The sequence below is a fragment of the Rattus norvegicus genome, chromosome 2, assembly GCF_021556685.1.
Source record: "Rattus norvegicus strain SHRSP/BbbUtx chromosome 2, alternate assembly SHRSP_T2T, whole genome shotgun sequence".
NCBI lineage: Eukaryota > Metazoa > Chordata > Mammalia > Rodentia > Muridae > Rattus > Rattus norvegicus.
The window spans coordinates 188,622,127-188,635,360 of NC_141535.1; the positions used below are offsets into that span (position 1 = coordinate 188,622,127).

Here is a 13,234-nt window from a genome sequence, read left to right on the forward strand (position 1 = left end):
GGTGCCATGTGGAGAGCAAGGACAGCTTGCTGCATTCGGTTCTCTGCCTCCAGACTCCGGGTCCTGGGGATTGCACTCTGGTCCTTGGGCTTTGTGTCAGGCACCTTTAACCAGTGAACTGCCTTGCCCACCCTGGTAGCAGCTTTTCAAAAGTGAGGTTATGTTTCTTTTCCCAAACTGTTCCTCTCTAAATTAATCTTATACACAATAACTTTGTAATAAGTATTTTTGAAAAATTTAATTTTGTAATAATTTCTGAACTTAACAGATTCGGAATCTAGAAAACACCGTTGTCCTTAATGAAAAGAATGAGAAATGGAGGTTGTATAGGATCTGCCCTGAGGCAAGGGGCCATGTGTAGCTCAGTGGTAGAGCTTGGGTGGGCTTTGCACAAAGGAGGCCCTGGCTCCCTAAATAAAATAAAATGCCATGGAGATAGGAAAACAGATCCCTCCCTCTTACTTCTGAAGCCAGGAACATGAACACGATAAGCGGCCTGATGATGTTAGAGCTGCTGAATGGGCCGAAATATATGTTATTACAGGTGGCTCAGAGCACACTTTGCTTGCTTTAAAAGTTTCGTAATTGAGCAATATAATCAGGTTGAAGTCAGATGTCTTTCTCTTCTCTCCTTGTTTCCACAGGCGAAGGCTGCGAGGCAGAAGCATGATGGGACAGTAGGCCTGCTCACATACCCTGTACTCCAGGCGGCAGACATTCTGTGCTACAAGTAAGGAGGATGCCAGCCCCATGTGTGAATGTCTGTTTGTTTGCTCATGGCAGGGTCTCCCTGTGAACTTGTAATCTTCAGGCTCCTGAGTGCTGGAATTGCAGGCATGTGCCACATGGGAGTGTTTTTAACTCTTCAGGAGAAGGTTTGATTTGTGGAGGAGGAGTACAAAAAGGATCAGATATACCAGCCGACATAACATACTGAATATGTATCTTTCAGTGACTCACAAGTGCCATTCAGAGTTAGTGCAGAATGCCTTCTCTGTGCTAGAGACCTCAATAAGTCTTCTTTGTGTGCTAACCTGATAACAGCCTTGTAAAATGTATCACTGTTACTCTGTTCCTTAGAAGACACGGTTGGGCCTCAGGGTGGTGAGCAGCAGATCCAAGGTCATGCTAGCTAGGAAGGTTTGGAGCAAGGGTCTGATTCAGAAAGGGCTTCAGTCTAAGATCTGGAAGGTTTGTCACTTTGGGTCTCTGAAGGGGTGAGCACAAAGTGTTCATCTTGTGGCCAAGAAGCAAAAGAGGAGAGGAGAAGGGAAGGGAAGGGAAGGGAAAGGAAGGGGAGGGGAAGGAAGGGGAGGGGAGAGGAGAGGGGAGAGACAAGGAGGAAGGAAGACAGGAGGCAAGAACAGGTACAATGCTCATCTGGTGTGGCAGTCATATGAGTGGTCACTCTCTACATGTATCTGTTTTGTTTTGTTTTCTATAGTGGGGATTGACTTTCAGAGCTCACACTTGCTCTGCAAGCACCCCACCACTGGATACATTAACAGTCCCTTTTTAAGTTTTGGCTTCAAAAACAGAGTCTGGCTAAGTTGTTCATACCGGCCTTGAATTCACTCTGTGTGAATTCATACAGCCTTCAAATAAATGTTCCTCTTGCCTCAGCCGCCAGGTAGCTGGAATTAGAGGCTGCGCCCAGGCCCAGCGCCAAGTTTATTTTTCTATGCAGTGCCTGCCTTGCTTCTCTTGCTGTCAGATGACGTCGTCGTACTTCAGTAGAGGGAGTGAGTGCTTATCATGCTTTCTTAGTTCGGTAGAATTAACACGAACTTAATTTTTCCTTCTTTGTGATTTCTTAGACAGATTAGTTCTTAGTATAGATTTTAGCAGTCATAAAACACAATTGCTTCCTTTTCCTTAAGTTGGAAACACCCATCTTTTCACTGCTTCCCTCCTGCATATCTGAATTGCCAGCAACACTGCATGTGCTTTGGGACCAGTATGATGTCAGTAAGTCCTTGTGGGGTTGCAGCCACCGATGTGACAGCTCATGTGCCTGTCGAGGTCCACATGCGTCATGGAAGTGCTGATTGATGGCTGATGACAGGCAGGGGAAGGACCGTGCACTGCTTACTGCGATGGGCATATTAAAGCAGTGGTGTGCTTATTAAAACATTGCTTATTTCTGGGATTTTTCATGTAAGTTTTTAGACCACAGTTGGTTCTAGGTAACTGAAGCTGTAAAAGCTAAAACCGTGATAAGCAACTGAGATATATTTTTATCAATTTCCCAAATAATTGGCAAAATGATAACATATATACATATATACATTTTATATATATAAACATATGTCATTTTATTTTTAGCAGTTATTTTATTTGCAAGATAGATAAACAGGGAACACCTCTCAGAGTTATTGAGCAAATTATGTAAGACTGATAGCACATGGTTGAAGCAATATGGTCATCTAAACAAGACCCACATAATGACATGGGATGATATACCAACATGAATGGGAAAATCTTCCATGGCTTCAACCCACGACGAAGTGCTATGCAGTTATTATTTTCAGATACAGGAGAACACCGTTAGAAGGCTGACGTAAGAGAAGTAGACTTTTAAGATCTCAAAGCATGTTTTACATACCATGTTTAGAGTCAGGTCTTAGGTTGCAAATGTCCTAGTATCATACACAAAACCGTCCATGGTTCAGATGTGGCAGGTATCCCTGAGAGTTTCATGCTGGCTTCCTCTCTGTCTCAGGCTACCTCCAACATCAGCAGGATTCACTGATGAAAGTCCTAAGTATTTCCAGGGTAGGCCTTTCTTCCCCATTCTGTAGTGTTCCTTCTTAACCCTTACAGGTCTCACTGGTGGTTAGAACAGTGCTTCTCCTGAGCTTCAGAAAGGTGGTGGGTGCTCGTGGTAAAGCTCTTGTGTTCTGTTCTGATTTGTAGAGATTCTTTGTTCAGATAACAGATTAAAATGCTTCTTTCTAAGACCTGACAATCACTACTGCAAGGTAGTTCCTTCCTTGGCCTAGAAACTCTCTGCCAGATCTAAAGCCATGATTAGGTTACAGATATGGACACCTGCGTGTCCATTTTCTAAAAGAAACAGCCCAGCATTCCCTTCTGTCTAGTCTTGGACTAGACCATCTGTGCAGTTGGGGGTTTTGTATTTGTATTTGTTTTGTTTCACACATTTCTGGATCTAGGAAAAGTCATGAAATGTCTAGGAATATTTATATTATAAACACTGGTAGATTGATAGATTGAAGGACAGGTACAACATCTGTGGTTGCTAGCCACCTGAAGGTCTATGTGGCCTCTTCATAAGATACTGATGTGAGTCTGATACCGATTTTGTATTTGCTTTTATCAGAATCAACATCAGAATGAGTGCTGTGGTAAGCCAGGGAACATGCTAGGAAATGAACAGAGAAGCAGCTTCAGATGGCTTATAAAAGACATGCATAATTGTTTCCACAGGAGCTGCTTAAGGAACCCAGGCATGGAAAGCTGAGATTATCTTATCTGGAGAGCATAAACAACAGAAATTTAAGCCAAGCCTGGAGGTTCAGGACTGTAGTCTTGGCTGTTTACCAGGTTGAGCAGGAAGGTCACAAGTTCAAGACTTGTCTGGGCCACAGAATAAGTTCAAGGCTAGCTTGAGTAACTTAGTGAGACCCTGTCCCAAAATAAAAGCAATAGGAGGGTAAGTGATGTAGTTCAGGAGTAGAGAGCTTATCTAGTGTACACAAAGCTCCAGGCTCAGTCTCTATACCAGTAATAACAGTAATAGCAGATATGCGAAAAAGACAAAGCTTGAAAATTGCAAAAGTCCTTAATTTTAATTGATATATTCCTTACTTATCTGAACGCCCGATTTTAAGGAGTGGCACATCAGAGGACCAGAAGGCCTGCTGCTAGATAATGTCTTCTAGACTCCACAGGGAAGCTAGACCTGTGGTATCTCAACAAGATGGTCACCTAAAGAAGACCCACGTAATGACATCGCCAGATGACACCCCAGCATGGATGGGAGAAATCTCACATGGCTTCAACCCAAGATAAAGTGCTATAGGCAGTTACTGCTGCTCAGGGAGGGAAAATTACTCTGCTTCAGGGCAAGCCCCTGAGAGTCACTCAGCCCCCACTGCTCAGTCCTGAACACATATGTAGGAGCAACACTAGATGCACTCAGAGGGTATGTGTGTGTGTCTGTCTGTCTGCCTTGTCTGTGTGTCTGAATCTATGAGTCTGTGTCATGTAACAATAATTATAGAAGAAAAGGTAGCATTGGGGTGAACATGGGAAGAGTTGGAGGTAGGAGAAGGAAGAGTAGAAATGATGTAAATAATGCTACCTGTTATGAGATTCTCAAAAAAATAAATGGTTGGCCATATATTAAGTAAATATGTACTTTATTTTTCTGTCTCTTCCTGTGTACGTATACATAGTACACAGATACACGGTGTACTCATAGTCAACACTTTTTTTAAGTACCTGTAATGCGGCAGGTCTAGGCAGTGCCGCTGTGCATGCCCTTGAAGGGGATAGAAGGAAGGACTGACAAGTGCCAAGTGGCATTCTCCAAGTATCCTAATAGCTGATAGATAACATTCAAATTCCCATGATGCTCTGTGGGACAGGTGGTGATATTCCCACTTCCAGATGAAGAAATTAGGTTTCAGGGCGAGATAGTGTAGTGTCTGAGCACTTCCCTAGTATATGTGAGGTGCCACCAAAAATGCGTACTAATAATTAATATTCAAGTATTAATTAAATTAGTTATCTAATTAATAGTTATAATACAACTAATAATTTTAAATTTTAAAAAGAAAGAGAAGTTAGCTCTTCCGAGTAATTTGCTAAGTTCTACAAATAGACAGAGGGATCGCCTAATGAATGTTTCTCAAGAATTTGAGTGGACAAACAGGATTAAAGGCTGAGACTAGAAAAGTCAGAAGTTGGAATGGGCCTGGTGAGGTTGCTCAGCAGGGCAGGGCCCTTACCTCCAAGCCTAACAACCCGAGTACAGCCTCAGAACCCACGCGGAAGGAGAGCATTGACTCCCACAAGTTGTTTTCTGACCACATGCGCGCGCGCATGCGCGCGCGCGCACACACACACACACACACTAAATAAATAAATAAACATGTGTAAACAAAGCCTGCAATGATGCAGGAGAATGAGGCAGTGAGCCTTTAAAAACTCTTATGCTGTGACAAAATCCCTAAGGTAAATCAACTTGACAGAAGAAAGATTTCTTTCCACGGTAGGTTTCAGGGTTTCAGCACATGATTGGTTGACTCCATTGCTTCAAGTGTAGAGTGAGACAAGATGTCATAGCAGAAACACATGGTGGGACAACACTACTTTATTTCATGGTAACAAAAAGAGGTGTAGGGAGAAGGCAGGTCAGGGTCCCCAAATTCCCTTCCAGGACCACACCTAATTTGTTTCTAGCAGGCCCAGCTCTTAAGTGGCTCCACATCTCCCAGTAACACCATAGACTGGGACCAAGCCTTTAGCACATGGTCTCTGGCGGGACATTTAAAGTACAAAGTGCAAAGGAAGAAAAGGAGCAATGTAGAGAGTAGGCTAAGTGGCCCGGAACTTGAGTTTGGTGGCTTCAGCTTCCAGGAGAGTCTCCCTGTTGTCTGAGGGTGGAGGCGCTGCCACAGGGAGCAAGCATTTGTAGAGCAGGTTTTAAAACGTTGATCTGGGGAACCTAGCCTGTCCTACAGGACCCTGAAAGCTGCTGCCCCAGCTTAGTTCTACCACACGGCCTATGCAGCCATGCCTTCTCTTTCTTACTGGGATATCTGTAGGGCACAGTGCTACATTAAACAAACTCCATTGCAAGGCAGGCTAAGGTTCTGGCCCCAGAAACTGGGAGTTAGAGAGGAGAGTGGATGGAGGCTGTCAACAGACAAGCCAATATGCACCCCACAAAGAGAGAGCAGCAAGTTGTCTGTGTATTTCAAGGACAGCGTGAGGTCGGTGTCATCAGTGCCATCTAATTGAACACCAATTAATGCAGAGGAAGGCTTAAAGGAGAGCAGTAGCCGGGCCCTGCTGTTTGGAGGCTGTTTCACCAGCCTATAGCATGACGGTGGGGATAGGAGGAAGATCCCACACACATTCATTATGGTGTTGGCTGCAATGAGCTGAGCAGCCCTAGGAGAGGACTAGTCAGAAGCCACAGTTTAACTCCATAACTAATGAGTATCTGTATCTAATAAGTAATTACTGGAAGGGAGAGGCATGTCCGGTAAGCGATCAGTAAGGGAGAACCAGCCCTTTGTGACAGCTCCAAGCCCCTTTCCCAGCCTGCTAAGTAAAGGCAGCAGTTCTGAAAACTCACAGGCACAGCCAAGCAAGTCAGGGAAAGCAATATCCACGCAGACAGTGATCACTCATCTGGACACTAATACTGCCAAAGGGGTGGGATGGAGCCTAAGGAAACCAGGCAGTAAGGCTGGAAGCAGAGGAAAAACCGCCCAGTCACCAAGGAAGAAGATCAGAGGCATTATTATGTGACAGAAGTTATAACAATCAAAATTATGAAAGACTTTGTTTTATGTTGTGTCTGAGAAAGCGCAGCCAGGGTGAGAGGGAACAAAAGGGAAGGAGAGAAAGAGTTGGGGGTATTAATATGGATATCATTATGTCGGATATAAATTTTGAAAGGGCAACCCTAAATTATTTGAAGTGAAAGGCAGACTACGGGGAGAGAGGCTGGGAACGTGAAGAGAATAAGCCCCACAAGTGAGTGGAATCAAAGACAGACTGACTGAAGTAAAGTGTGAACTCGGCTGATGGGAAGCAAAGGGCAAGATAAATTACAGGAGGTGAAAGCGGCAGGAGGAGGGACCAGAAACAAACAAACCAAAGGCAGATGCAGGCTCCACGTGGAGCAGCGGGGCCAGGTGAAAAAAATTAAAATGGTTTTAATCCTCTTATAAAAAAATCAAAACCCCACAGATTTGTAAGAAAAGAGTCAAGGATCCGACAGAAAGCGAGTCACACACAGCGTCACTATGAAAACTGAATGTGTTTTTTGTTTAGCGGGTGGCTTTGGGAATCTGGAACCATTTTGACATGTGGAAATATTCATTTTGATGTGCTTAAAGTGTATTGATTATGGTAATTGTTTTTTCTGTGTTAGTTGCCGTCCATTGTGATTTCCGATGGGCTACTGTAATTGCTTTTTAACCTGCTCTGTTGGCTAATTTGGTCTGGGGGAGTCAAGGTGACCTCTGCATATGGGTCTCACTATAATTACCACCTAAGAGTAGCAAAGACCATTCAAAGAGAAATTGACAAGAGCGGGCCATGTGCTTGCGTACCCCAGAGAAGAGCCCCAGCAGCCCTGTCCAGATCAGAGGGTTCAGAGTAACCATGAGTCTCTACTACTCACTGAGCAGCCACTGGCCTGCTGGGGGCTTAGCCCTCCTGGGCCCTCTGCAGCTTCCCAGCACAGCCCTGCTGACCTCAGACGTCAGAAGAGAAAGCACGTCAGAAGAGAAAGCACGGCCAGTCCATGGCCTCAGCCACACCTTCACCCTTTCACTGCTGTTCTGTTTTCTTCTGTCAGACTTCCTAGATTTCCTGTAAAACAGTTTATATGTGGGGGCTACCCATCACTTTCATGCATGTTTTGTACCCAAATCTGGATTGCCACTGGGTGTGACCATGTCAGGGGTTGAACATTGGTATTTTTGTTTTGCAGGGTGAGTTGGCTATTAAAACGAAGACGCTGTTGTTTGAGAAAAATCAATGTGCCTCCCGTAAGGCTATCTATGCCTTTCTCTTACCTGTTCTGTCCCTCATTGTATCAAATGTTAGTGAGTGTTTGTCTTATCAGTTGTTTACGTGCATTGAGCACTTACCTCAGGAAAGGCTTGGTAACCCTAGAAACCAGCTGGGTGGTACGCTAAGGCTTGGGAAGAGGGAGAAACTCTAGATGGTAGCACACTGCTTCATCCAAATTAAACTTCCTTAGTCAGGAGCTGTACTTGTGCTATCGAACCTAAAACCTTGAAATCACCTGTCTGCACCCACATTCCTCCTCAGGATCCCATGATTTGAACTGCATACGCGGGAGTGACATCATCATACATGGATTCTCTTACGTTCCGAGTGGGTTTTTTTTCCACATCCTCATTTCTTAAAAAAAATTAGATAAACTTCAAGTCTTCTTTGTTCCTTTTCTCAAATCATTTCTCTCACCTCTAAAAGCAGGTATTTAATGATTTCAAAAGGTGGTTTGGGTGGGTCTTAATTTTCTTTATTTCTCTCATCATTATGATCATTATTTTTGTCCATCTTTCAGTCCCGGGGGTTCAGCCCAGGGCCTTCATCAATGTTTCCATAGTCACCTCACACCTGTGCATCCTAAAAACACGCATACCTGCACACTACTGTCTTAGACAAATGGCAGTGTCCCCTTCACAGCTCTGCAGTCTGCTTTCTTCCCTCTATGTTGTCTTAAGACCCAAGTGCAGTGTACTGTGAGCTTTTCATTTGGTTTCCCCAATGTTAACCATCTTCCAATTACAAATACTTGAAAATGAAGAAGCATATTGCAGAGAGGTCTTGAATCATGTCTTGTTTGATGGGGAGGAAAACCTCTGGCCAGAAGAGCTGTCTGCCATCTCTAATTTGAAGAATGGGCAGGGTGTCTTTCAAGTTTGAGCCACAGCTCTGAGGTGAAGTCATCTGGTCTAGGCTGGAGTAATCTGCTAACTGGGTGAGGGATGAGGAGTGGCTTTTAGACACAATTATGCACACAGCATGTGCTATTGAAGACGCCATGGCTCCCTCCCGGCAAGATCCCGTCGTGCTGGTGTTGATGGCTCTACCCTTTTGCAATGGGAGAAACAGAACTAGAATAGACAAACATGCCTCAGATAAAGACTGGGCTGCAGTGTTCTCTCTGTAGTTGGCGAACATTTGTTGAACACCAACAGTGAAGTAGGCACAGGAAATGCAGCTGCTTGCAATATCATTTCCAGCTAAGGAGCCTTGCTGAACTTTTCTGTCTGTGTTCTATTAAAGGTCCACACACGTTCCTGTCGGGGAAGATCAAGTCCAGCACATGGAACTAGTTCAGGATCTAGCTCGGAGTTTCAACCAGAAGTATGGCGAGCTCTTTCCACTGCCCAGGTCCATTCTCAGTAAGTGACAGCCAGACGATTATGATATCTAGGCATGTATTGAAGAGTAGACTGCAGACCGGCAACTTCACTGGCCCTGACTTTGTCTCACTGACAGGCTTCAGGGTTCATAACTGGAATCCTTATTGTCTGGGGTCATGTGGGATAGGAGGTGATACTGGAGTCTAGAAAACATTTTTTAAAAAGTGAAGATTGGAGAGCTGACTCAGTTAAGAGCACTGGCTGCTCTTCCAGAGGTCCTGAGTTCAATCCCCAACAACCACATGGTGGCTCTCAACCATCTGTAATGAGATCTGATGCCTTCTTCTCACATGTAGGTATACATGCAGATAGAGCACTCATATACATAAAATAAATAAATCTTTGAAATTTGTGAAAATGTGGGAGAAACTTTTAAAAAATCATGATTTCTAAGATTATGTCAATAGATTGTATGTGTAACATACATACATAACATTTGGTTTAATAGAGCAAATTGCACAGAGTTTTACACACCAGCTAAGGCTCAGCAAGGCTGTGTCCAAGCCGTGTGTCCAGTTGGTAACAAAGCTGAGCCCTGTCAGCTCTTCTGATCCCAAAACTGACGCACTTCGCCCTTCTCAGCATTCACAGTGAGAGAAGTGTCGGGAGAGCAAGAGCTGCTCGGCGTAATCCACACGGTGAGCGAGCCAGTGACCCTCACACTGTTGTCTGAAGCAGACAGGAGAGATGGGACAGACAGTCCACCCACTGCATCTGAAATGCCAGCCTCAGCTCTGCTAGAGCGTCCCAGGCATTGAAGTCAGCCTCCTTCACAGCAATAAGCAAAATATTAGTGTTCCAGCTTCTGCTGTTTAACCTGCCACAGTTTCTCTAATAGCCATAAACTAAGCAGTTATCAGGAACACTTGTTTATGAAGCAACACCCACTCCGTGTGTGTGTGTGTGTGTGTGTGTGTGTGTGTGTGTGTGTGTGTGTGTGTTTCTATCACTGTGTGTATGTGTATGTACAGGTGTGTCTGTAAATTTATACTTCTGTGTAGAGACATGGAAGGATTGTCACAGACAGTTACAGCAAGGTGGGAGGTAGAGACCGGCCGGCTGCATGGTGGCAGGAAGAACAAGAGATACCCCGCCTCAGAACCAATTCCCTAAAGTTGTTCTCTGGCTACAGACTTGCCTGGCACATGCATAGCTGCACATATATTTTGTGTACACAAAAACAATTTAAAAATTCAGTGTGCACAGAGCCAAGAGATGGTCAGAGGATAAAGGCACTTGCCTTGCAAGGCTTGCGACTTGGGTTGCATCTGTGGAACCCTCAAGTGTGCACAGCATAGCAGCATGGCCAGCATAGTTTCATTTGTGTCAGTTATACACTGGATGCGCCATTACCAATGCATGCTGTGGATGTCGCACTAACAAGACCTGTTTCTGATGTCTTTACTTCCATAGTTGGTAAATTGCACAAATTCTTCAAGATGAAAGCTTGCCATTGTACGATCAGTATCTCTGGTGGGGTTGGCGCCTTCCAGGCCAAGACGGTAACATCTCTCTCTGTGACTTGTTTTCACTAGCATCCATGAAGAAAGTGAAATCTCTTCGTGACCCTTCTGCCAAGATGTCAAAATCGGACCCTGACAAACTGGCCACTGTCCAAATAACAGACAGCCCAGAGGAGATTGTACGGAAATTCCGCAAGGCTGTGACGGACTTCACGTCAGAAGTCACCTACGAGCCGGACAGCAGACCTGGTGTCTCCAACATGGTGGCGATCCATGCGGCCGTGTCAGGCCTCTCGGTGGAGGAGGTGGTGCGCAATAGTGCAGGCGTGGACACTGCACGCTACAAGCTGCTAGTGGCCGACGCTGTGATTGAGAAATTTGCTCCAATCAGAAGTGAAATTGAAAAACTGAAAATGGATAAGGACCATTTAAGAAAGGTTTTACTTGTGGGATCTGCAAAAGCCAAAGAATTAGCCTCTCCTGTGTTCGAGGAGGTGAAGAAGTTGGTGGGGATTCTGTAGGAAGGTCAGCCAGTCACTGCACTCCAATGAAGGCAGCTTTTCTCCCACAGATTTTAGCCTGTCCATATTTAGTTCAGTTTGATGATCAGTTGCATTTGATGAAGCCATCAACTGAGCAATGTTCCAGTCCCATCAGCAAATGCTGTAATTGAGAGCTGAGGCAGGCACAGCTCTTCAGCTCAAGTTAAATGAGGCCCATTTTTTGGTCTGAAGTATTCCCGCAAACTTGAACAGTGACTGAGCCATGAAGTGTGCTTGCTGTGCAGTATTCACTGTATCAGGTGCACTTCATCTGCGCTGTACAGGCCCAAGCTATAATCCGAGTCCAGTGCTATTTGCAGCTCATTAAGAGGTAGATTTCACAGCTCACGTGTCACTGTGACGCTGTTTGTCCTGATGTATTTGAATGACTTGTTTCCTGAGAAGCACACACTGACTTATTTCAGCAAATGACTGTTGTTCAGTGATTCAGGAGGTGATCATGGAAGAACATTGCTTCAGCTCCAGGGCCTGCATTCCTGGTTGTATTCCTAATAAGCACTTCTATTTTTACACGCATCTCAGCTTAGTCTCACCAAGTGCTCCCTTTGTGGAATACATAGGAACCGAGGGGCAGGTCTGGCTTGCACACCAAGGCCTAATATCAAGATTGATTTTGCAGGGTCAGCAAGATGGCTCAGCAGTAAAGAGCTCTTGCTGCCAACCAAACTTGACTATGTGAGTTCAGTCCCTGAGATCCACATGATTAAAGGAGAGAACCAACTCCTCAAAGTTGTACTGTAACTTACACACACACACACACACACACACACACACACACACACACACACACACCACAATGAAATGCACACACCTACCCACACACAGAATAAATAAATGTTTACTTTTGGATTTTAAGATTGGTTTTACAATACTTAGATAACTGGAACTAGGAGGAACTATATCCCAGAGTCCAGATTAAAACACTAACTTGCTTTAGGAAGAGGGTGCATTTTACTTTGGGGAGGTTGCATACTGTTTTCTTAATTCATTTATTTATTAGTGCGTGTGTTTGTGTGAGTAGGATCATGCCAAGGAGTGCCTGTCAAGGTCGGAGGATGATTAGTGGGATCCAGTTCTTTCTTTCCACCACATAGGTCCTGGGAATCAAACTCAGGTCATAAGGCTTGGCATCAGCCGTACTTTCCCTTGAGCCATTTCGCTGGCCCTTAAGTTTTATCTTTTACATCATAGTGGGAGCTGTCTGTAGTCCGAGGGCATCACTGGGGGTATTTCTTATAAAGATCTTTTTACTTTCCTTATATTTTATCTTTGTTTGCATTTGCGTCTGTTCACTCATGCATGCCACAGAACATGTGTGATGTCAGAGGACAGTGCAGGAGCTGGCTTTCTTCCACCATACGGGTTACAGGGTTCAAACTCAGGCTGTCAGGGTTAGCAGCAGGCACCCCTGCCTGCTGAGGCAACCCACCAGCACCTTCTCACTTTCCTTTTACAGGAAACCTATTAGGAATAGTGAAATTATATCTACCAGGCCAATCGCCTGTTTATCTCTGTGATCTCTACCCCCTAGCAACACTTCTGTCTAGCAAGAACTAAAGGCAATGGGAGAAGATCTCCAAAAGACGAAAAGGAAAGAGAGAGAGAGAGAAAGCATTAGAACAGGATAACCTCTAAGGAGCACTCAGTACATCCTGTTATATAAGACTCTTACTGCATAAAACCTAAATTTGCCATAATAATTAAGATTCTTGCTCAATGTATTATAGTTTCCCAGGGAAACAAGCCCAATAGGACACATAGAAGCAGAAAAGAAGGGTCTGGAGAGATGGCTCAGGGGTTAAGAGCACTGACTGCTCTTCCAGAGGTCCTGAGTTCAATTCCCAGCAACCACATGGTAGCTTACAACCACCTGTAATGGGATCCAATGCCCTCTTCTGGTGTGTCTGAAGACAGTGACAGTGTACTCAATCTACATTAAATAAATAAACAAACAAATCCTTAAAAAGAAAGAAAAGAAGGAAGGAACAAAAAGAAAGAGAATCAGAAGAAAGTGTACCGGGAGCTGTAGAATGGCTCAGTA

The 13,234-nt window shown here is 44.5% G+C and overlaps 1 protein-coding gene across 5 annotated transcripts in view; it reads left to right on the forward strand.

Annotated features, from left to right (window-relative positions):
- Positions 1–12,452, forward strand: part of Wars2 (tryptophanyl tRNA synthetase 2 (mitochondrial)) — an 84,735-nt gene extending 72,283 nt beyond the window's left edge. For 2 of the 5 annotated variants that reach the window (XM_087634613.1, XM_087634614.1), the window contains exons 3-5: positions 645–730; positions 9,028–9,146; positions 10,703–12,452. In XM_087634613.1, coding sequence (XP_087490739.1) covers positions 645–730; positions 9,028–9,146; positions 10,703–11,151 — 654 coding nt within the window. In that variant the 3' untranslated portion in view covers positions 11,152–12,452. 5 annotated transcript variants of the gene reach the window in all.
- The last annotated feature ends 782 nt before the right edge of the window (positions 12,453–13,234 follow it).